Below are 23,930 nucleotides of genomic sequence, written 5' to 3' on the forward strand. Positions count from 1 at the left end.
AGTTTCTAGATATTGTGTTACAGTCTAGATATTTTGAAACAGTGAGATTAAGATCTGAGTTACTCAACAGGAAAGAAACTAGCCAGCTTTCCGGAAATACAAAAATTTCTCTAAAAATTTAGATCTTGTGAGCTTTTCAAAAAGCATGTAGGAAAATGAAAATTGTTTTTCAATGGCTATTTATTTTTAATTTCTTTTATTAAATGGGTAAATAAGTTGAGCTGAAATCTTGGATTTGGGCATTTTAAGTTGCAGATCACTTGGAGATAAACTTGATATTGTCCTCTACAAGAGTAAGCTTTTTTTTATTTTGTATGTAACAACTACAAGTAGACTGTAGTGGTAGGGAAAAAAATATATTTTTAGTTAGCCCTACAGAAAGACAACTAAGTATCATCCCAAGACTCAGAAATTCCATGTGGACATCCGTTTTAAAACAGAATTTAAGATCAAACTCAGTGATTTCACCATGGATGTGTGAATTTCTTATGATTTTAAAGGACTTTCAAATATTCAACCAAGTTGGAATTAGGGTTGAACATTTTGTAAAAGAGTTTCATATGCCTGGATTACGTTTCACTTCACTGGTCATCTCTTGATTTTAGCAAGAACAAGCAGCAGAGCAAAGCTATTTTTGCATCAAGATCTTCTAAACCCAGGTAAGAGTAGAGTGTACCTGCAGAATCCCAGGGGAATGAAAAGCAAGAATTCAAACCAGTTTTCCAAGATTGCAGGGGATTTTTTTCACTCCACAGAGTGTAGACCGTGTGAAAAAAGATCAAAAAGAATCTCACTTATGTCTTTCTTACACTATCAGCACTCTTAAGATGAAATTTCTCACACATTATTATCTTGTATTCAGAGAAAATCAATAGACTGCAGGAACCAACCTGAAGCATACTCTGTCTTTATTTTTTTAACCTAATCTCTTTTTAACATTGAAATATATTATGTTATTAAGTATGCCACTGAAAGGTATTGGATTAGTGAATGAAATTTCTTCTACATACTGGCCACTTGAAATAAAGTCAAGCAAAAAAAAAGGCAGTGAATTCAGAAGAAAAGTAGAAGACAATTTAAGCAAAATATGGAAAACTGTGTCATTACTTAAACGTATACTACATGCTGCATAGGAATGTAAACCAGAATCAGCCATAACTCCCCCATCCTTTCAGTGCACTGTACCTATAGCATTGAAAAATCCTTGGCTCAGGAGACTCAAGATTAATGTAAACCTGATAAAAGAAAGAGAATATATATACATACCAGCAATTAAGAAAGGTGGGTGAACTGCCCAGATAACTGTGGTACCAACAGTGAAATGTAATGCACCTGTATTGTCAAACTACTCCATCAGAAAAAGAGATTCACTGGTAGTAGGTGGCTGTGGATTTTGCAGCTTCTTAAACAACTTTCAGGTTTTATGCATGTTAATAACAGTTATTACAGGCTTGGCTGAGGCAAGCATCTAGAGTACTGTAACAAACAGATCTGCTGTTACTCCCCTAGTCCAGAAAACACAGTGGAGCTGAACAATGAGAGACCACAGACTAACATGAAGAAATGAAACATTTTCATGGACAACAGAAAGTTAGAAAGAAAGCATAACTTCACAAAACATCACTTATTAGTTACCTGTCCCAGAGAGTAGGTGAAGATTTTGCGAGCCTGCCCTGGAGAATTCTAGGTTGCCATAGGCAGGTTGGCACCCAGGAATTTCGTACCCTGTAGCATGAATAGAGGATAAACCATGGCTAGGTATGGCTCATAAGACATACGAGTGATAACCTAGCTAGATTTGCTTCGTATCAGAAGGCTATGGCATAATTTGGTACTAATTCTTGTACAGGATATCTTACTTTAAAGCATTATTAAAATTACAAAACAGGGCAATGCTACAGCACACACATTTAGTAACTTTCTTGGCTTAATTTTGTAGGGCAGAATAAGCATTTGCAATTGACCTTTTGATGGCTTTAAATGGGTGCTACTCCATCTATTTTACTGCAGAAGCATTTGGTCTTAAGATTTGTGAATCAAGCCCTTGTATTTTTTGCATTCTAAAAACATCAGCTTAAACAAATTTATGCTTCATTGAAGAGAGGGTCATCAAAATTTCTTCTGAGCACCATAGTGAGAACATGTTTAGCAGTGTTAATTGAATCTGGGCTGAGGTTCAAGTCCTGTGTACCAGGTTCTGTGCTCATCTACCAGCAGCAGAACAATAGCTGCAAAATGTTTGCTGGGAAAGAAAAGGACAAAGAGAAGCAATCTGAACTAGCAATAGAAGCTATGAATAACACACAGCAAAAGTAGATCCTGAGCCCAGGAGAAGGACGAGGCAGGCAAATTAGCAATGAGAATTGTTGCCCAACATTAGCATCAAGCAATGCTGGTAAGATTCAAACAGTCTGTGCAGTCCTTAGTCCAGCAAATCCTCACTGAAGTCAAAGGTAGTTTTTCCTGAGTAAATTCTGAGTAAGGACTACAATATTTGGCCATGTAAAGCACCTCATACAGTACTGCTTTATTCATTTGCAATATCAGAAATACAACATAACATTCCTTGAAGGACAAACTCAGTAAAAATCAGTTTTTCCTGATGCAAGCATATCTATATTTATGAACCAAAATCTTTGCATAAACTTTCCCTGTGGTCAGTGATCACTACACATGGAGGAAATCCTACCCTCCAGTGCTCACCATCAATTACCAGTGGTTACTGCAAAGTAGGGACCTTCTGGGTAACACATGTAAAGACGAACACACCTTTACATACATGACATATTTCAGGAGTGCTACAGAGAGCAGCAGAGAATCTTAGTTTCTATGGGAAAGGATCATTCTGCTGAGGCTCTTGCCACTGCTCTAAGTCTGCCCAAGGTTTGGCTTCATGTCAAGGACTACTGGCAGCAAGCTGATGGTCTTTGAGACACCCTGAGGAAAAGCTGTAAGTGAATGCCAGCATGTGACTTTAGTTATACCACGGAGTTGCACCTAAGGAAAAAACATTTAACTATCTTTTAACTTCTTCCATACTGGACTTAGATTTAGTATGTGAAGATACACAAGGAAGACAAAAAAAATGTGAGGGCCTAAGTATTAAGTGTTGTCATCACACAAATTTACAGCAATGTCAACTTTGAGATCAAATCGGGGGTGAGAATAAATCTTTGCAATATAACACCTCGGTACTGTTGGTTCTGCAGTGAACTGTCAGTATTACTTTGGATTATACATTTTTAACAGCTTTTTTAATGTTTTCAAACTGTAAATGTCATAATCAATAAGTGTGTACATATTTAATAAACACAGTTCTGTAGCACTTCACTGTGCATTTTCATTATCAGCTATGGATTTTAGGAAAGCAATTGTAGAAAAACAGTTATGGAAATGGTCTTTACCTAGCTCTCCATTTTGTATTTGCATACTTTTAGGTGCAAAAATGTAAACTACTTCTAAAAACCACCTGAGCAATATTGGGAAAAAAAAAAGCCCAATCAAGCAAAACAGGAAATTTAGCCACAGGTTTTTCCAGAACAAGTAGAGGTTTTTCAAGTCAGTACATTTTGCATATTTCTCTGCACTTCACTAAGAAACCCTCTATAGGAGTGTTCTAATGAAAAACAACACTTGAAAATCCTGAGATGGCTTAAATGAAAACATTAGGCTTTTCAAGTCTGCAAAATTAATTAAATTTGGGCTCCTGGTGCAAAGAAGCCATTTGAGCACTGAGAAATCTCTGCTGCCTTCATATCCATTACAAGTTCTCCTCCATGTAGTCTTAATCCAATATATCTCATACCTTTTGCTGATACATAGTAAATGGCTTTGCTACAGGTAACCTTGACAAAATATTTTAAGGCTGTGAGGTTGTGAGATGTTTTGACAGAGATGGGAGTAGTGTAAATTCCACTTTAGCTGTTCAGTGTTTTTCCTGACATCTTTTTTTTTTGTAGTAAGTCGCATGTAATTGCTCCATAAATGAGCTAAGACAGAGAAAAGCTCTCCTCTCTAAATGTGGTGGATCTTTCAAAAGCTCCCCAAAGGGATTTAATACCATCCTGCCTCACATAATCAGTGTCAGTTGTAGTCAGTCTAATCCTATTCTCTTATGCAAGGTCAAAAAATAATTAGTACTGGTAAGATTTATTTGCCTGATATTAAACCGCAAAAATTAATTTGTCAGCCTCTGCAGTTTTCATGGGATATTGTTTTAGCATTGGGAAATAAGAAATCAGCAAAACAGACAAACAATTTTGTCTAAAGCAACTGCAAATTTTAAAGGAAACAAAATGGGAAAAGCTCCCAGTTCTGTTACTCTATTGTTTCCTTTCTGAAACAACTGTTGTAAGAAATATTAAGGTATTGCAAATAAGAAACCAGCCTATTAAAAAAAAGTATTGTATAGTCACTCCAGTCAATTAGTAGTTTACTACAAGAAAAATATCAGTCTTGAACAACCTAATGATAAAGTTTTTCAGATTATCAATTTTTAAAACTACTTTTAATTATGCCAAGGCATGATAAAGTAACTCATTTTTCTCTTCTTTCTCCAGAGCTTCACTGATACTTCACTGATGTGATTGAGACCGACTCCAGTGTCAAGTGAGGTTGGAATTTGGACACACTGTTGTAATAGTCTGTGTTTCCTTGTCTTGTCCTAGAACATGCAGTATGTTACTTTGAATATTGTCTGTGGCTCATCTGGCAATAATCACAGAGTCTAGTTACAGAAATACGGAGAAATAAAAAAAAAAACCAAAAGGGCATGGATTTGTCAGTGAAGCATGATCAACACTGTCTAGAGAAGAACAGCTAACAGTTCATCAGATTTGGTGCCAGAAGGTCATTGATCTACTGTGCCTGGAAGAGACACATACAGACTGCTGTGCCTGTTTAAGAAATAATTTGATAAGGAAAATAAATGCAATGCCTCTTATGCTCCCCTCTCCATATTCTATAGATGGTGAATAAATTTTTTTTCAGCTCTCTCTGAAACTACAGCTGAATGGGGTGGGGGTGAGAATCTGTGAGAGAAGCCATTCCCCAGATGCCAAGGTCAGCACAGGAGGAGAGGCAGGAGGTGCCCCAGGAGCACAGGCAGCCCAGGTGCAGGCCATGGTGAGAGAGTTGTGCCCCTACTGTCTCCCAAGGGAGAGACTCTACACTGGAGCAGGGAGCGTGAAGAGTCCTCCTGCTGAGGAGGGAGTGGGAGAGACAACAAGTGACGAACTGACCACAGCCCCCATTCCCACCCCCCTGTGACTCTTGAGGGGAGGAGATAGATCACTGTGAAGAAGGGAGGGTGGTGGATGGGTGTTTTAAGACTTAGATTTTATTTTCTCATTATTCTACTCTGATTTTATTAGTGATAAAATGATTTCCCCAAAAGGGTCTGTTTGGCTCATGATGGTGATTGGTGTGTGATCTCTCAGCACATGAGTTTTTCATAATATTTTCTCTCCCCTCCCTGTCCAATTGAGAAGGGAAGTGACATGGCAGCTTTGGTGGGCACGTGGGGTCAACCCACAACAGGATCTCTTTTATAATCCACATGTCTATTTTACACATTTCAAATGCAAATCTGAAAGATTTTTCTGAAATGTATTTTTAGAAGTTGGATAATTTTGTGGTTGCTCCACTTCTGAGTGGAAGACTTAGAGAGTAGATTTAAGCATTCTTTAAGCAAAAGTCGCCCCAAATGTTACACCTCTTAAAGGGAGAAGGGCTTTCTGTAAAGCAGGAAGGAATGTATCCTGGTCTAAATTTTAGCTTAAAGTCAGTGATTTTTAAGACATGAAGGGGATTTGAAAGTCACCCTTAAACTGGGTTGTGCTATTATGATTTCTGTACTTGCCCAATTTAGCCCTATTTTACCCCGCTATGAACAACTTAAGCACAGGAACTGCTATTTTTGCTTCTATTAACACCATGAAGCTATTTTAAGGGCATGCTTTTATAAATACTAATAACCTGAGATGAAACATTGACAGAGCAAGCTGGGAGAACCACAGGGACACCTTAGAACATACTGTCACGACTCTACCTCTACATCCCGTCCTCATCGAGAAGGCACGTGGCACTGATGCTGATTTAGCATCACAGACTTGCAAGATGCTGTCAGCTGTGCTTTCCTTCTACCTACTTTCCTACCAGTCATGCCAGTGTAGGTAAGTGGCTGTCATCTCCACGGAACAAGGGGTGAAGCTAATAAAAATGTCAAACAATCCATCTTCTGTGAGGGGGTGGTGGTTCTATTCCTGGAGTTACCAGAACCATCCATGACCACAGCATTAAATAGTGTAAAACTGCTGCAGGGACTGCAACAATGTATCTTGATGAATATTTTCAGTATAACTCCCTGGCTGACAAGCAGGGTCCTATGGAAGCACGCATCCCACCAGCTGGGGGATTTTGCAGGGACTGGACCAATAGCTCTGCAGCGCAGACACAGATGCCAACAGAGTGTGTGAGAATATAAGGAGGCTGGGAATGTCCATGAAGCAGAAAAGGGAGGAAGATGAGGACACGTGTAATCAGGGAAATTAATACCTATTTTATGACAGTATAGGAATACAGAGATGTGGCTCTGCCAGCTCAATTTGACACATTTTAGGAGAGGGTGTTTCTCTGAAAAAGGCCTGCTGGCTTCCATACCTCTCAGTAACTCTCTGATGAGGCAAAAGCCCCCACTTTTTTCACTCATCCTATTTCTTGGCTTTTCTAAAAAGCTCCTGCCATGGCTTCTCTTCATCTCCAGCTTTGTCCATCAGTTCAATCCCCAAATCAGATGTTTCCTCTATGGTCACTGGCTCCTCTTGGTCAATCACCTGCTGCTCCTGGTAAGAGACCACTTCCATGTGCCCTCTTGGGAAGCCAGACACTAAAATCCTTCACCTGCCATAAAGGGTTGGGGAGGAAACCTTAGTCTTGAAACACTAGGATCAAGAACACTTGTCTGAGATTGAACCTATGTGAGATCTAGTTTAGAAACTAATGCTTTTGAGGTGCACAGCTTTGAAAGTTTATAAAAATCATAGAACTACAGAAGAACAGTTTTGGTTGAAAGAGACCATAAAGATAATCTAGTTTCAACTCCCCTGCCATGGTCTGGGACACCTTCCACTAGACAAGGTTGCTCAAAGGCTCATCCTACCTGGCCTTGAGCAATTCCAGGGATGAGACATCCATAACTTCTTTGGACAGCCTGAGCCTCACCACCCTCACAGCAAAGAATTTATTCCTACTATTTGATCTAAAAATTATGCTTTTCCAGTTTAAAGCCATTCTTCCTTGCCCTGTCTCAATGCCTTTCTCAAATGTTCCTCTCCAGCTCTCCTGTAAGCCCCCATTAGGGACTGGAAGTCCTCCAGGTCCTTCTCAATGCGTTCTCTGCCCAACCTGTATTTGTGCTGGGGATTGCCCTCACCCACATGCAGGACCTTGCTCTTGGCCTTGTTGTACTTCATGAGGTTTGGGGCCACCTCCCAGCCCTGAGGCCTGTCCATGTCCCTCTGGATGGCATCCCTTCCCTCAAGCATGCCAACTCCACCACACAGCTTGGTGCTGTCAGCAATCTCACTGAGGGGCGCTGAATCCCACCACCCGTGTTGATGGCAAAATGTGAAACATTGTCTTTATTCCTCACAGAAGTGTTTAAGCTGGCCTCTTGTTAAAGCCAAACTACTGGCTGCAGGGTCTGGAATTCTTTTGTGCTGGTTTTCAGGTGATCTCCTACTGACATGTGATTCCCCCTTCAGGCTCTGTTAATGGCACTGACATCAGATTGGTGGGACTGGGATGGATTGAGATTCCCTTTCCACAAATTTGGCAAGCCTATGTTAATTATAACACAAATTCCTGACACTCTGGAAAGCTCCTGGGAATATTTTAGGTATCAGCCGCAAAGTAGGCTGGTTGAAGTCTTCTTAATGAAGAAAGTAACTGGCTACATTTTTTTGCTATGAGTTAACCGCTTCCTTTTTTCCCTAGTTATATTTTCTGAAATAGCTGAGGCATTTTAACATAGAAATGTGGCTTACAACATTCCCATTGATACAGGCAAAATTTTGCAAAGCATTAAGAAATCTGTCAGTGGAATATTTTGGGTGGCATCAGTGATCAGTAATGCTGCTGGGTCATCACATCTCCCTTACCTACCTATTTCTCCACCTAAATTTGTCAAACCATGTGGGTGGCCTTTTGTGAAGTAAATGTGTATGAATATGCATACACATATGTGTAGTATATGATGTACACACTTTAAATATACTATTTTCAGGAAATATATGAGGAAGATAGTGCATAAAGGCTTTGAACTGCAATGCTTGGGCTATAAATACGTGAATGAATAATTATTACTCTATTAGGCGGGTTGACAGAGCTGTTGTGGTAGAATTGGAACTATTTGCAATGTTTAATTTTGTTTGTTGATGCCTTCAAATAATTGTGTTGCCAAAACACAAATTATATTTCATTCAGACCCAAGGCAGTCAGTTCAATAGAGGTGTATGAACAAAATATAGGGATTTATGACTAATGAATAAATGAACTTTCTGTTCTCAAAGTGCTAAGATGACTTATTCTCTGTGATAACATAAGCTAATCAGTTTTCCATAAATTTCTAATTAACAACAGGTTTAAGCTCTTAAAAATATCTGTGGAAACAGCTCACATTTTCCCAAACTTTTGCTTTATTGCACTGATACTCTAGTTTTATGTTAATATCCAATATTGGCTTTAATCTAGTGGGTTATTGCAACAAAATCCAAGATTGTGAAGCTTTGCCTCCTTGGTGACCACTTTTCTTGGTATCATTGTGGCATTGTATTGTGCCTATATGACTCCACATTTTGTCAGTCTTTAAATGCATGAAATATACTAATAGATCCGAAATTTCATAGCTGGCTGAGTACAATGTTACTGATTATTAGATTTGCAGGAGAAAAAAGAAACAGGTGCAGAAACACTCCCTCCTGCAACTGCAGAAAAATATGATAGGAATTAGTCATTCAGTATCTGCATGGAAATAATCATAAATTGTTAATAATATTTCATTTTGAGTCTCCTTGAACAGCTGATTATCTGCATATTGTGAAAAACATCAGCTGCACGGACCTACAAGTTATAAACCATTGCTTTAAAATAAAAATAGTCATTCTTTTAAGGGTTAGAGGTCATCCTTGCAATACAATTCAATGACAGCTGATAGCTTGTATACTGCTTAAATGATTTTTGTTATTTCCAGTGGGAAAAAATAGCCATAAATGCATTGTATGGGTGCCAAAATACACCTGTTGTTTGTGGACACTTCCCATTGGAAGTGTACTGCTAGTGTGTTTTATCTGTCTCCAGAAGGATCAGTATCAGCAGTGGCTCTCCAATGCTGTCAGTGATAGTACACAACAGCTTCTCTGAGGTATTTATTTTTATGATGAGTTTTTGCATAATGGCAGGAAACAGTTCTCATGAGGAATGGTTTTCTGCATGCAGGAAAACAAATATCAAATTGACCTAAGGGCTGTTCTTTCCTCCATTTACATTGAGTCCTTCTCTTCAACTAGCTGAATAAGAGTTGTTTCTAATGTAATTAGGCCATCAGAAATCATTTCCCCTCTACATTTTCTCTATCACAAATGCTTTGTTCCAGTGTCCCAGAAGCAGATCCATTTTTTTCACCCTTTTTTAATGGCATTACTTCAGGCAATCTTTACAACACTGCAGCTGCCCTCTCTGAGTGCACTTAAAGCTTTGTTCCAATGTGAAGAACATTATGGGATAGCTGACAGTAAGTATCAGGTTGAGAAGATTTCTGTGCCTATGTATGACTTTTTATCAATCTAAAGGAGTTGAATTTGAAAAGATATTTTGGTTTCTTAGTATGGAATATTAAGATGCTTAAAGTATCAGCTGCATAAATTAGTAATATATTAAAAGCTACCTTCTAAATCCTCTATTGCCAGCGTAATTTTCCTTTTCCTCTATTTTTCAACAGTCTTCCTTGGAGCCTCTAAGTTTGGGAGCTTTAGATAATCACTGACTCATTTTGTCATCTAGGAATGCACTATGTAAGAGGTCTTTTCTAAATATATGGATGTATTTACTGCATACATCAACTGTGCTTGTATTTATATTTCATACCTTTTCCAAAATCTGCTGTGATGATTTTAAGTAGGGGGATGTGAATGTGCGAATAAAACCGTGCTGAATATAGAGTAGGATTATCTTTACTGAGAATAGAAGGTCTTTTGTGCAAAGACTGGTTTGTGCTTTCAGAGTTCCAGCAATCCATGCCTGGTGCCTCCAGAGAATCTAATAATTACAAGACATCCCTTTAAAATCACACACATTTTACATAGTAAGTAGAGTAAAGCTGGCACTTAAGACTCAAACATACCATGCCATAAAGAGGTATCCTAAATTATATCTGGTGCCTCAGAAACTTTCATTTAGTCACTGAATGCAGTGCTAAAATGGCTTTTAGGCTAAATATCTGTTTTCTAAGTAGGTTGAGTAAACTATGATGTGAGGTGTTTCAGCTAGAGAGGGAATGTTGGCATGCTGGGGAAATGGCAGTGATGGTTCTGGGAACATTATGCAGAATTTCAGTCACCCTTTTTTTAAGAGAGAGATTCAGTCTGGAAGAGATGTGCAGAAAAGGGCTTTTCTGAGACCTGAGGCATCTTAGAAAACAAACTCAAAATAAAGTTTGTCTAGATCAGTCTAAAAAAAGAAAAACTGAGTGGGGATATGGCTGATATTGTAAATGTAACAGGGAAGGGCAAAAATTATTTTGTCTAAAGAAAAGTGAAGGCTTTAGAAGAAATTCATCATGATTACATTTTCTATTGGAATTTTGAAGATTTCTAATGACAGAACATGATTCTGAAACAGCCTTTCAATAAGAGTAGCAGATAGAGAACTTGGAGTTCTTAGAGAAAATGGAGTATATGGTTGCCTGTAAATGCAGATCACTGTCCCAAAATGTCCAGGTTCCTAAATGTCCTTTTTCCTAATCTGATTTTTCACAAAAAGGCTATTGTCAATAGATTTTTTTCTAACAATGGATCTCAGCCCTTTAAGATGTCTTTCCCTTCAGTAATTGGTACTTGTGGGAGAACAGAACAAGGCACCATAGCAGTGCTGCCAATGACTGGAGTCAGAAATGGAAGAAATGTCATCGGAAAAACAAGTCCTACCTTTCAGAACCTGATGCAGCTAATGAACTTGTCATTTGATCTCTGCTAGCAATGACTTTATCAGTTCAACACTTTTATGTGTTTACAATACGAATGCTCTGCTACAGAGCAGTTGAATTTACAATTGAGAATACTATGATTACAGAGATAATATCTGGAGAAACATTCCCAGGAGATGCTCCCAGGCAGCTTAAAATCAATAGACATGATGAGTATTTTACATCTCTTCAGACTTGTGATTTGACTATTACAACCCTTATCTTTTACCCCTGAAGAGCATGGGTGCTTTCACTGTGGATAGATTACTGTGGTTTTTTTGCTGAGAAAATTAAGCAGTGAGTGATCTGCTTCAGAAATCTGCTCACTGGAGAATTGGTAAATATGCATGTAAACAACTGCCCTGGAGTATAATCTGAGCTATTTTTGTGCTACAGTTTGGTAGGTTAGGAGAAAGAATTAATTAAAACAAGAGAGATTAGACTTCAGAACTTGTTTTTCTGACTCTTCAGAAACCCAGTTGAGGCCTCCTCTTCTGCTTGCCACCACAGATTTAGATTGTTTTTGCTAAATTCTGATTTTATTGAAGAATTTATTCAGCAGTGACTGTACCTCTGGTAAAACAATTCAGTGAAATTGCCTGGGCCAGCTGGCATGAAGTTTACCCCTTGTATGTCCATGCAGGTTGTCTCAGTCCATCTTGCACTCTGTGGGGCTATTTGAATTGATTCTTTCTAGTTTTACGTGCCTTCCATCATACAGGACAGATTTTCTGTTGTCTTAGGGTACACTACATTCATTTTGCAGGCACTTCTCTATGCCAGGCACTGTTCTATTGGACCCTTGGGTATCTCAAATAAATACAGCTCCCAATACAGAGACTATCAGCTCACTTTTCTATTGCTTGACTTGCTCCTCTACCCTTTTCCTTATTTTCCATTTAAAGTATGAGTTTATTTAGGGAGAGGAAATCTATTAGGATCATGGGACAACAAAATGCAGTGTAATGAATTCATATCTCAGGATGGGACCTCAAGTGTAAAGAGGAAATACTGAGAGGAAAATTCTGATGGGGTCACTTGAGTGGAGGAATTTTTGAGAAAGCAAGAAAAAGACTAAAAAAGCATCCAAGGGATGGCAGCCTTAAGGTGTGTTAAAAGTATCCCAATACTCTCAGATCTGTTCAGTGTTATATTTCAAAATAGCTAAAGGAAAGATTTCAAAATTATTTAATTATCCTGCATACCAATTTAAACCAGACAAATATCAATGAAACATCTGAGTCCAAAATAAAGCAGGAAACAGAGGTGACTCAGAGGTAAAGAAAATGCAGAATTTCACTACCCTGTGGATGAGTGCTGTTGAGGGAGAGGGCAGAGCTGTGGAGAAGCAGACATGGTGCTCCTCCTTGTGCCAGGACAAGGGGCCATGACCACTGCTGCTTGCAAGAAGGATGAGCAAGAGTTTTTAGTCCACTCAGAGCGTCCTTTCCTTGGTCAGTAGCAGGGGCAGGTCTCTGGCAGAGGCAAAGCAGAGAGCTGCCGCAGCAACTGCACACTTTGTCTATGTCTAAAGCTGGCTCTGCAAATCCCATTCCATTCATTTCAGGGCTTGAAACTTGTACTGTACCAGACCCAAGAGAAAAAAAGTGCTGCAAAAAAAATTTGCCAGGTGTGAGCAATCAGAGGACAATTAAATCTATTATGAATTAAATGAGTTATCTCCTTAAATAATCTTAGCTGTTTTGGAAGGTGACTTATTTAGCAATTAAAAGATGTATATGTTCAGGTGAGTCTTATTACTGCCTGGCTAACTCCTGTCATGTCTTCTTCAAACTTTCTCTTGCCAGAACAGGCTGTGTGACAGAAAACAGACTCAATTTTCATCCAGATGTACATCAGTGAGTCAGGGGCATGAGACTGCTTTCTTCAGTGTAGACCATGTCTGACTAGGATAACAGCTAACTGGATGCTGTTAAAATTAGAGAAACAGAAATGCAGAATGTGTAATGGTGAGAATCTATCACATGGAATACAGGTCCCAAAGGGAGGTCATTGAGCACTAAAGGTGGGACAGGCCCAGAAGCAATACTTGACTGAAGTGCAGGCCCTGTTTTCAGGCCATGAGTACAGAAGAATTATTCTCTAACCAGTCTCACAGACACATGGTATTTGGGGTTCTGGAGTGTCCTAGGAGGTTGTGCAGACACTGATCTGCCTGAGGACAAGTGGCCAGGCTCCCTAGCATTACTGGAATTTCTCTGCAAGGCAGGAAGTACAGATCCTTGGTGGAGCTTGACCCATTCATGGTGCTTCAAATCCCCCCACCCCACAGGGATGGGAAGTATAGAGTTAGCACAGAGGTCAGCAGTTGTGACCTCTTATTTTAAAAACCCAGTGGTTTGAGTAGAGAGCACTGTTTTATTTCAAATTGAATACCTTAGTCTTGTTTCTACTTTTTCTCAGGATATGCCCTTACTAGGTGGCTATCAGCACAGATTTCCATGCTTTCCACTTGAGACTTGGCACTGGATAACCGGGAATACAAAGTCATGAAGCCAGCAAGAAAGGAAGCAAAAAAATAAACTGAAATAAAAATAATTTCTATATCTCTCCTTTTCCCAACTATACTACTGTATTTCTCTCTTCAGCTGTTTAAGGACTCTGGGTTCCTTTTACAGGAAAGTCCCCTTTGGACCCAGGGATCAGTTCTAGAAGCAGTGCCATGCCTGTATTTTGCACCCAGAATAAGATTTGGCTCAGGCAGCAGGAAGAGCAAGCATGTGTACTTGAGGTGCAGTACACTAATGCTAGCTAGGCTGTACAAGCAATTTAAATTTTAACACATTCTTTTGGACTTGGATGCCAAATGCAACTCATTGTTAATTGGGCCGGAGGTTTGCAACAGTGTTAGCTTGTTATGGTACAAACATGGAAACCAGAAGGTCTTGTCTGGGAGCTGGTTTCCTCAAACAAGAACACACAACATGTACAGGAAGCCAGAAAAGCAGAATTTCCAGTCTGGTAGTGGGGCAAAAGCACAGAGAAATCTGGTTACTACTTGTGCAAGCCTTACTGGTCAAATGCAATTAGAGTCAAATTACCAGATCAAAGGGTAACATTCTAACACCTCCCTGAAGGATACTGAAACTCTGGGCCAGTCCTCAAGGAGTTGGAAGACTACCATGTGGCCCATTCAGCCGAATCTTTTAGGGCTGCAGATGTCAAGTGAGCCTGTAAATTGCAGATTGTACTTGCTTTACTCTCATGTAATTTTAGAGTCTCTAACTCTCCCCTGGTCCCTGCTGAAAGGTATCATTATCTCCTTTGCCAGAAATGTGCTACTGCTTCATGGCTGAGTAATGGGGGCTGTCTCTGCAAAATAACCGCTTTAGGATCCTGCCAGCTCCAGACCAGAGCTGCATCCTCTTGGCTTCTACAAGTATAGAAGTTATTGCATTAAAGCAGGGTAGATTAAAGGATTGTCTCTTGCTTGACTTTTGAATTGGAGAAAGCATCAAGACTGATAAACAGACAGCGCAGCTGAGCTAATGCAAATGCCAGGAGTTGGGTAGCACTTGATGATGAGGTAAGCAGTCCTCCCCAACCCCCATCTGCTGGGTGGTATTTGCAGAAGCTGGTGACTACTTAATAATGTTATAGTCTGCAAGGGACCTCTGGGAATGTGAGATGAGAGAGGAAGTGTTTGTGGGAGAAAGAAGCACCGAATAAAGATAGCTCATGTGAGAAAACAGCAAGTCCTCAATTATCAAGACAGTTTATTCAGAACAGTTTGTGTTTTCTTTTTGATCTGACATGTTCTCTTTGCTTTATAGAAAGAGAATTTTGAGAGCTGAGAGGCCACCTCCCCTCAGCTTCACTGGTCTTGCTTGTACATTGCTCATTCCTAACATCCCTTTGATTTCCTCTGCATAATGAGAACTGAGAGTATAAAATTAAGAGGTTTAACTTCCTCAGGTCCTTATATTGCATTTGTGCAGGACAAGATCATGGAAAGGACTGGAACTTCTGTACTGCCTGAGCAGTACTATTCTGCAGGGAGGCTGACAACCTTGACCATCAGCCGAGCCTGCTCCAACTCACTGCTAACCACTGCCCTATTGCAGCTAGTGAATATCTGATCTCTTGGTATTGGAATGCAGACATTTTTTTACAATGTATTTTTTTGTATTTGTTTTGCCTCTGAGCATAGATAAACAGTGTGTTTCGTTACTTATTTCAGCAGCTGCTAGTCACTTTCTCTCAATCTGTGGTCTTTCAGAAAGAAACTGCACTCCTCCATTGCTACTGGAAGACTTAGGCTTGATCCTGGCAGCTGCATTACACTTTTAATGAGCAATCTTCTTGAATACTTACAGAAATATCCAGTTATAGCTTGTTCCAACAGAATCTTTCTTTTTTCACTCTCTTTCTCCTTTGCAAAGTGTATTTTGGCATCATCCCTGAACTTCCTACTGGCAACTACCTCTTTGCTGAGAAGTGACATCCTTTCACGCTCTAATGCCCAGTATCTTGTTCCTGTCTTGTTTACATGTAATCCACTTTTAACAGCTCCAGACATCTTGGCAGGAGGGCCAAAGCAGACTCACTAGCTGTATTTCTTGGCCTTTTTCTGATAAGACTTAGACTTGTTCTGTTCCCTATGGACCCTCTGATGAGTATGGAAGGGAAATTTAAAATCCTATTCCTTTCCTTCCTTGCTGTGTTCCAGGGCAACAGGAATGGCAGTTCCTGCACTCTGGGGAATACAGACAAGATAAACTGTTTGGTTAGCAGGAGGGTGGAAGGGTACGGGGCCAGCAGTGCCCTGCATCTGCATTACTGGCTGACACCTGGGAGAGCTCTGTAGGAGTCCAACAATAAAACTCTAAAATTTCTCTTTATTGGCCTTTGTCTTTAAAGCCACATTTTGATACCTTAGGATTAGTTTTTGCCCTGGTGTAGATAACATTGAAGAGACAATGGGAATTTGTGATTTCAGCTTTGATTTCATGTGAATTCTCTGGCCAAACCTTTGGCCAAAGTTACACTTTAATAGTAATATCTCGTTACATGACAGAACTTTTATGCTGTTAGATGATTGCTTACTATTATGTATTTATAACTTGGTAGAGCTATGACCTTCTACCTTCTGACTACTGAAGACTAATCCGGGCAGATGATCAGCTCTATCACCTCATTATTCAGACCTGAGTTAGCAAAAATCCCTCACATATTAGGAAGTTCTGACAGTTGGCCCCTTTTGATTGTTTTTCACTCTCGATATATTTCAGAACCACTACAACCAACCATTTGTCTAGGACAGCTAGACCAAGATAAGGCTATGGAAATGGGAAACTGAAGAAGAAAAAAAATTAAGGTTAGCTAGTGATGTGTTCAGCTAACTGTGCACATTTCTGGTTTATAGCATGAATTATAAAGAGTTAATACATTGAGTATCAGTATAAAAAGTGGGAATAGATCACTAAAACTGACGTAAGTCCTGTGCACCCTGTAGAAAGCTGTGTGACCACTTCAACATTTGCTAGATACTTCATTAAGTGTTAAGGGAAATAAAATAAACAAATAATTTCCATTTTGTAGGGATTTCACATCCTGGTGTGAAAAGGGCTTTCATTTCAGTCAAGTCTTGCTTTCTGATTAACTCCCATTGGTAGTGTAAAAGTATTAATAGATTTTTCTATCCTCACTGTACTGATGTTCAATCACAAGCTTTTTCCAACTCTGCACTTTTTTAGAGGACAGTAATTCATTGAAACCATTCTTAGCAAGTTGATGTCAATCTGATTACAATTAACAATACATTCCATTTCCATTCCCCACTTTCAAATGAAGTTGAATGATGGCAGTACAAGTCAGAAAAGGGATTTTAAATAAGCTGAGGTCTCTCTAGATTTCTATGAATACAAGGTTCATTCTTTTATGGTAGGCAGCAATTTTTTGTATGTATCCCAACACTTTTCTGTTCATTTGGACCTGACAAGGTAAATGAGTAATAGAAGTGAAAAAGGAAAAGTAGATGCAAAGCAGATGCAGTTATCTGGATTTATTGAGCCCAGCTGATAGTGTTAAAATTATTTTTTCTTATTTTTATAGTAATTCATTTTGTTCAGGCCTGCTAGTGTATGTCAAACACAACATAAATGAATAAAGAAACCAACTGTTCTTATTCATCAATGGATAAAGAAATAAGCCTTATGTGTCAATAAAAACCATGTACTCTAAAATTAGTGTGTCTACTGCAGCTCAGAATAATAAATAGAGAACAATTTGTACCCTTTTATGTAAATTGAATTTAACTATCAATAAAAAAAATAGCAACTTTTATTTTAAATTGACAGTCACACTAATTTAGAAGATGGAAAAACATGGGTAAGAAAGCCAAATAAGGAACTAGCAGGTGAACCACCCCAGTTTGGGGAGGTAGAACGCAGTTGAAATGTTCTTGGAGTATGCTCCCAGCAGCACATATGGCTACCAAATCCAGACTGTGATGATGGCAATGGGCTATGGAAATGCTTTTCTTGGAGTCTTTGACTAGAGAGAATGACCCCAAGGAAAGGAAACTCATTCCCAGCATTGACTCCCCATAGCATTTCCTGGGGACTGCCTGAAAAGTTTTCAAGACATACCATTAGGTTTTGAGACATAGCATCAGGCTGCAGAAGGACGTGCCTGAGACACCTCCTGAGCAAGATACTGGCAGCCTGTGCTGCTCCACATGAACAGGCATGGGAAAAGGTCAGAGGAATCCCCATTTGGAGAGCCTGGACTGAAGCAGAAAGGTTAAGGGGTGGGAGACTGGATACAGAGAGAGAAACCTAGTACACACTCGTTTCAAGGCTTTGCTAGGTGCTCAATTTGCTAGGTACTCATGCCTCCTTGAACATCACAGCTGAGATGTTTCTTGCCTGTTGTATCCTCACCTTTCATTTGCAGCCTGGGAAAGGAGCAGTGAGTGAGCTCTGTCAGCCACTCCATCCCTCCCAAATCAGAGACCTGATGAGCCTGACACACTCAGTAAAGCTTAAGGTTGCCTGCAGAGAAACTGCACGACTCACAGGGCTGACAGTACTGACCCCTCAGACACTTGTACCAGGCGTCTCTTGGCTAGTGGTATTTCATACTGTCTTTTAGGACTGTGTTATGAGTTTAGGTTTTTCTCCTCATTCCATTTAGTGTGTGTGACTGGAAGTACTGAGAAAAATCTGACATGAAAATATTTTAAGTATCTGCAGGCTTGGAACAATAACCCCACAGTGAAGCATCACTGGTGTGACATACTCCAGTATGCTAATTTAGATGCAAAGCTGTGTTAAAACTTGCATGCTTAAGGTCAGGGTGATGTGCAGAACTTTGAGTAAAATCTGTGGGTTTAAAACTGAAGTATTGGTGGCAGACTGAAAATACTTCTCTTGTGGTACATGCCAGACATGAAAGTTTTAATTAAGTAGTGTACTTTGGACCTTTTATTTTTCCACATTAAGTGCTTTTTAAATTCTATTTGGAAACTATACTCGTGTCGCACTGTTGGCAAGGAAAGCTCTGTATTTAACAAGATTGATGCAGTGTTGCTGGTCCTCCTCTGTGGGCCTGAAGCACTTTGGATGTTTGCAAATGCCAAATGAGCCACATGAAACACTTTCACGTATGTGCTGTGGCAAACAGGCTGGAAACACCATATTTGGGCCAAATTAGCACTGCTGTGTTGGCCAGCGAATGAGTACATTGCTGCTATTAAAAAAAAAAACCAAACCCAGTACAGTGTGTTCACCTCTTTTTCATCCATAGGAGAATCCTATACTCATGGAAGGACAGATTATGGCCACTTCTGCATAGAAATTTACAGCAGAAATATAAATTTCTGCTATAAGCAGAGTATGCCTCATTCTTGTACTTTACAAATGAGGTACACTGTCACAGGAAGTGCTTGCAGAACGCAAGAGGAGTGCTTACTTTCCCCAGTCTCTGCCATCTTTGACATTTCAGAACCAAAGCACAGAAAGCAAATATTTGGACCCTAAATGATGAGTGCCTTCTGACCTGCTATTTTACAAAAATGAGGCACAGCATGGAATGTGTAATGGATACTCAGTAGTGAATTAGTACTGCTACCAGTGCTAAAGGTAAATGGCCTATTGCCTTCATCTTCTTTTTCTTATTGTTCATGAGTAAAGAATCATCATGCTTGAAGGTAAATAAGATCTGCCTTCTATGGTGCAGTGTGAATAGACTGTGGGCTATGCATTTTATCTCCCTCTGGGCTAGATTATCTGCCCTCCAATGTTAGGCCACTGAACTTTATATGCCTTTTTCTCTTCCTTCAGCTTCTCACCTAATCAAATCTCACAGACAATCTAAACGGCAAACAAGACACAAAGAAACAGTTAGAGAAGGTATCACAAGTTTTAAGGTAATGCAAGACTGAAATAAGTACTTTGGGGCACAGGGATGTGCTCCCTATTGTGTTCTAGAATCCATTTAATCAACTGATCAGGATTTTTCTTAAAATTAATTTTGTTTTAGTTTTTAGCCCCATTTTTATGGTTACAAATAGTATTTCAACTACAAGATTAAATGTATTCCTGCTCCTTTATTGCTCATTTTTTTGTTCCCATGCTGTCCTGCAGCTTAAATTGTTTATCTACGTCTCTGCTCACTCATAACTTTTGTCTACTCATAAAGAACAAGATGGGGGTGGAGGGGAAATGAAGTAGTCATAAAAATTACTTGTGAATAACTGAAGTTTAAGGAGGAATCTCCTTGTAATTGAGATGATAAGTGAATTTGAAGATTGACCTTTTCTTCTCCTTTGTGCTCCTTGTTGCCTCAAGTCAGTTACATCTACTGATTTGTAAGATTTGGCTCCAAAGAAAAGAAATTGCAGAAATCCAGCTGAGGGAAACATAAGGACAACCTGCAAGAGCACCCTAATACCTCAGGGGTAGGGTTGGAGGGGACTCAGGAGGTCAGGACAGAAGGGCCTGACCAAGAGATATCAGAGATGAACAATTTTGCTCTGTTTCTGTCTCAAGGACTGATCACTTCCACTTGAACTCGATGTTTTTGCTCTTGTCACTAAAGCAGTTTTGTATTTTCAGTTACATTGGATAGTTATTTTGGTAGTTTTTAAAACAGGACTTGCTGATGGCTGCTGTTAGCACCTTGCTCCCTGTGCTCTCCCAAAGAAGGGTGTGTTTGTTTACTGTTTCTGAAGACAGAGCACCTTTATCACCACACTAACAATGCAATGAGGTTTTTAATACCTCATTTCTCCCAGTAAAGACGAAAGCACTGAGTCAGAGACACACAGGCTCCAAGTCCAGTATCAGAGCTAAGATTCTCCTTCCCCTGAACTCTCTGTGCAATGGTGGTGTGCCCCTTGCCCCAGGTGGCCAAGGTTTTGCCATGTGAGCAGGTAAGGCCCAGGGAGCTGGCTGTGAAATTGAAAAGGTTTCAGCAGAAATAATTTCTTTGAAGCAGGTTTTCTGCATAAATGTCTTCATGCTCCTCAAGAAGAGAAAGATCCATCCCTTGACTTAAGCTAAAGTGGTTCCAAGGAAGAAGCCTGCTCTTCCTTGTAGCAGAAACATATGAGTTGTAAATGTCAAATCACTGCAAGATTTGTATTTTGATGTCATTTGTAGCACAGACTACAACTATTTTTCATTCAAATAATACATCTTGGCTGGGAAGCTGATAAGCAGTCTCTGAGATTTAGTTATCTTTTTTTCTACTCTGCAGATACTTTCTGTGTGATTTAATCCCTTCCAGTCCCAAGAAAAAGCTTTGATCTTCTCATGTATTCTTATGAGCTGCAGCAAATAATCTCAAGCAGATTTTTGGTGTTGTGACCTTTGCTAGTGTTCAATTCTCTGCCTTTGCTGGTCAAGTGAAGGCCTCCAGGGCAGGTTCAAACTTTTGACAGTGGGTAGCTATACTTTGCTCTGGTTCACACAACTCACCTTCACACAATTCAGTCATAACTCTCCTTCCTATTGGTGCCACTGACTTTTATTGTTGCTCTGTGATGTTCATTACATTTTTTTTTAAATAGTTCGTCCTCTGGCAGGGATTTTTATAGTGCTAAAGCCAAGTAACCTTCTTTCTTGTAGTCTGAGCCCAGAAATGAGATGTTCAGAGACTGAAAATGTTCAACTTTGCATGTTGGGGAAACAGCATTTTTGTGAGGTCAAAAATTGGAAAAGAATCTTCATTAAACAAAATTCAAACTAAAGGCCTACATCTTCCAGATCACCCTGAAATATGCTGCCTGGGCTCATGGGATCTTGAACAGGGATTTTTAGGATTTCCTTACAATACTTTATGAATATTAAGATCTTTTTAGGAAGAGATTTTGGAAAGCCTCTGGCTTTCCAAATAGGTGCTTCTTATAAACTGAAATTCATATGAAAAACTTACAGTGAGAAGAAGATGCTAAGAAAGCACAGTGATGGACAGGCTGATTACTCTATACTGGATGACCTATTGATTGGGCAGTGCATCCACTTCAGCATGTTTAATCATTTTCCACTTTGTACAGGCTGCCTTATTGCCCTGAGTTGACACAGTTCTTGCCTGCACATCAGGGTGATGGAATACAAGGAAAGGGTTCTGAGCAATTCTGGAGCTTGAAGAAACAACATGCACTGCAAGTAATAATCAGTTCTGTACTGGGTAGGTGTGTACAGTTGGTAGTGTTGCTTTTCTTTGTTTGTTTGGTTTTAATTGTTATTTCATTTTTCAGTATCAAAACACTTAACAGCACTTAAATACTGCCTGAAACCACACCGTTCACATCCTTTCATAAAACATGACTGTCATCTATTTACTAGTAGTAATGGCAGTGCCTCAGCAGTGGTAGCAGAGATGATTGGAAAAGATGTCTGTGTTAATATGATAAATTCCACTGTTCAATTTCAAGCAAAAAACCAATTTTACACAACAACATGTCACACATCAATTAATTTTCTCCCTTGCTCCAAGCTGTAGCTAATCTATGTTTTTGCAGCACACCTATTACTGCACTATTTATAGACATTTTCAGGTTTGGTGTTTAGAAGGGTTTGATATTCATTTAACTAATTGGGGAAAATAAAGACTATCCAGTTTCATAAATAAAAGAACAAAAATGAAGAGTAACCATGTTATTCTGAAGTACTTGATGACCTAAGTTAAAATGGAATTCTACACAAACATTAATTATGCTCTGTGCTTCCTGCTGAGTAACTGTGTTCAAGAAAAATTGTTCCTTACAAGTCAGTGCAAGCTGTCATTCCAGTGAGAGTGTAGGGGTTTGTAATGGGCTGAAAGGTGCACCCTGATGTTTTATACAAATGACTTCCACAACTCTGTTCCTTTCAGGCTCTGAGAAAAGACTTCTGTACATTCACAGGAAATGTGGAACCTGGCTTCCCTGGCTTTTTGGAAACAATAGTGATGCTTTACACGCAGGTGGAAAATCATTTTCCCCTGGGCAGTGGCTCTCAAAGGTTTGTTTTTTTTCTTCTCTCATTTAAGTGCACACCATATTTCATGCATGAACATAAGGGTATGATGAAATCCAACAATGGCATGTGCAGACAGGGAATCAGTCACCCAGAGGACCATGGCTACAAGCACAAACATGGTATCTACACAGAAGTGAGTTTGTTTGTCTGTTCATGTCTGCCTACCTGTCCACAGCCTAAAATTCCTAAAGGAAAATAGAGAACTTGCCTCAGTCATTTTGGCATTTCTGTATAGAAACACTTTGTCTCTTTCTGGTAAATGCTTTTCTTTAAACAATAGAGTTGCAGACCCATATAATTATAACTGATTGAGCTCAGTGTTTATCAGAAATTATTCTGCTGGATGACATCTGTTACAGGGGTAAAAAAATAAATACTTCTGTCCTCAAATTGAAGCATGTAAAAGGAAAAAAATACTGAAATTAAATACGTGTGCAGTAGATTCACATGTTGTTCTTTAAACTCCCATTCCTTCCAATGGGAATTTCAGTGTATAAAGGACCTAGGCAGGGAGTCTGTAGAATCACAGAAAAAATTAGGTTGAAATGTGCTTCTGAAGGTCATGTGGTCAAACCTCTTTTTCAAAGCAGATTCAGTCAGACCAGGATACTTAGGGCCTTGCCAAGTCAAATTCAGAATATCTTTAAGGATGGGAATCTCATACTCTCTCTAAGCATTCTACATTACTCTTCCTCTCTCCTATTGTCTGGTATCAGACCATTGATACAACCAGACTTAAATTTGACCAAAATGCACACCAAGAAAAATGTTCCATTTAGAGAAGACCAAAACCAGTGGCACCGCAAAATTTTTGTTTGTTAGGAAAATCATTAGTGAGAACTGGTGAAGAGGGGAGAGGATTTGATAGCAAAGCACTGAATCTGTTAGAAAATTTCACACTTTAAGGGCTGCCTAGAAATTTCTAGTGGAAAGTTTTAGTGGAGTAATTCTTCCTTAGCCTTTTGTGAAGACATAGAATCTCAGAAAAGTTTAGTTGGGATGGGACATTTAAAGGTCATTCAGTGCAACCAAAGCCCCTGCAATGGGCAGGAATATCTTCAACTACATCAGTTTGTTCAGAGTCCCATCCAACCTGACCTTGAATGTTTCCATGGATGAGATATCTACCACCTCTCTGGGCAACCTCTGCCAACCTTTCATCAACCTGGTTGTAAACAACAACAACAACAACAACAACAAAA

General features: G+C 39.4%; 1 protein-coding gene and 1 long non-coding RNA gene across 13 annotated transcripts in view; one reads left to right on the forward strand and one right to left on the reverse strand.

The window, feature by feature from the left end:
• The window catches only part of LOC119701370, a 58,165-nt gene extending 53,165 nt beyond the window's left edge, over nt 1-5,000 (forward strand). Inside the window, exon 2 of the long non-coding RNA XR_005257069.1 lies at nt 4,560-5,000. This is a non-coding gene — a long non-coding RNA (uncharacterized LOC119701370). The remainder of the gene's footprint in view (nt 1-4,559) is intronic.
• BEGAIN (brain enriched guanylate kinase associated) overlaps nt 1-23,930 on the reverse strand; it is a 158,818-nt gene that overhangs the window by 71,831 nt on the left and 63,057 nt on the right. For 7 of the 12 annotated variants that reach the window (XM_038137986.1, XM_038137987.1, XM_038137985.1 and 4 more), the window contains one exon: nt 1,636-1,725. The exons of the other annotated variants lie outside the window; for them this stretch is intronic. In XM_038137986.1, the coding sequence (XP_037993914.1) occupies nt 1,636-1,725 (90 nt within the window). The remainder of the gene's footprint in view (nt 1-1,635; nt 1,726-23,930) is intronic. 12 annotated transcript variants of the gene reach the window in all.

The sequence above is a fragment of the Motacilla alba genome, chromosome 5 (genome assembly GCF_015832195.1).
Source record: "Motacilla alba alba isolate MOTALB_02 chromosome 5, Motacilla_alba_V1.0_pri, whole genome shotgun sequence".
In the NCBI taxonomy this organism is placed as follows: Eukaryota; Metazoa; Chordata; class Aves; order Passeriformes; family Motacillidae; genus Motacilla; species Motacilla alba.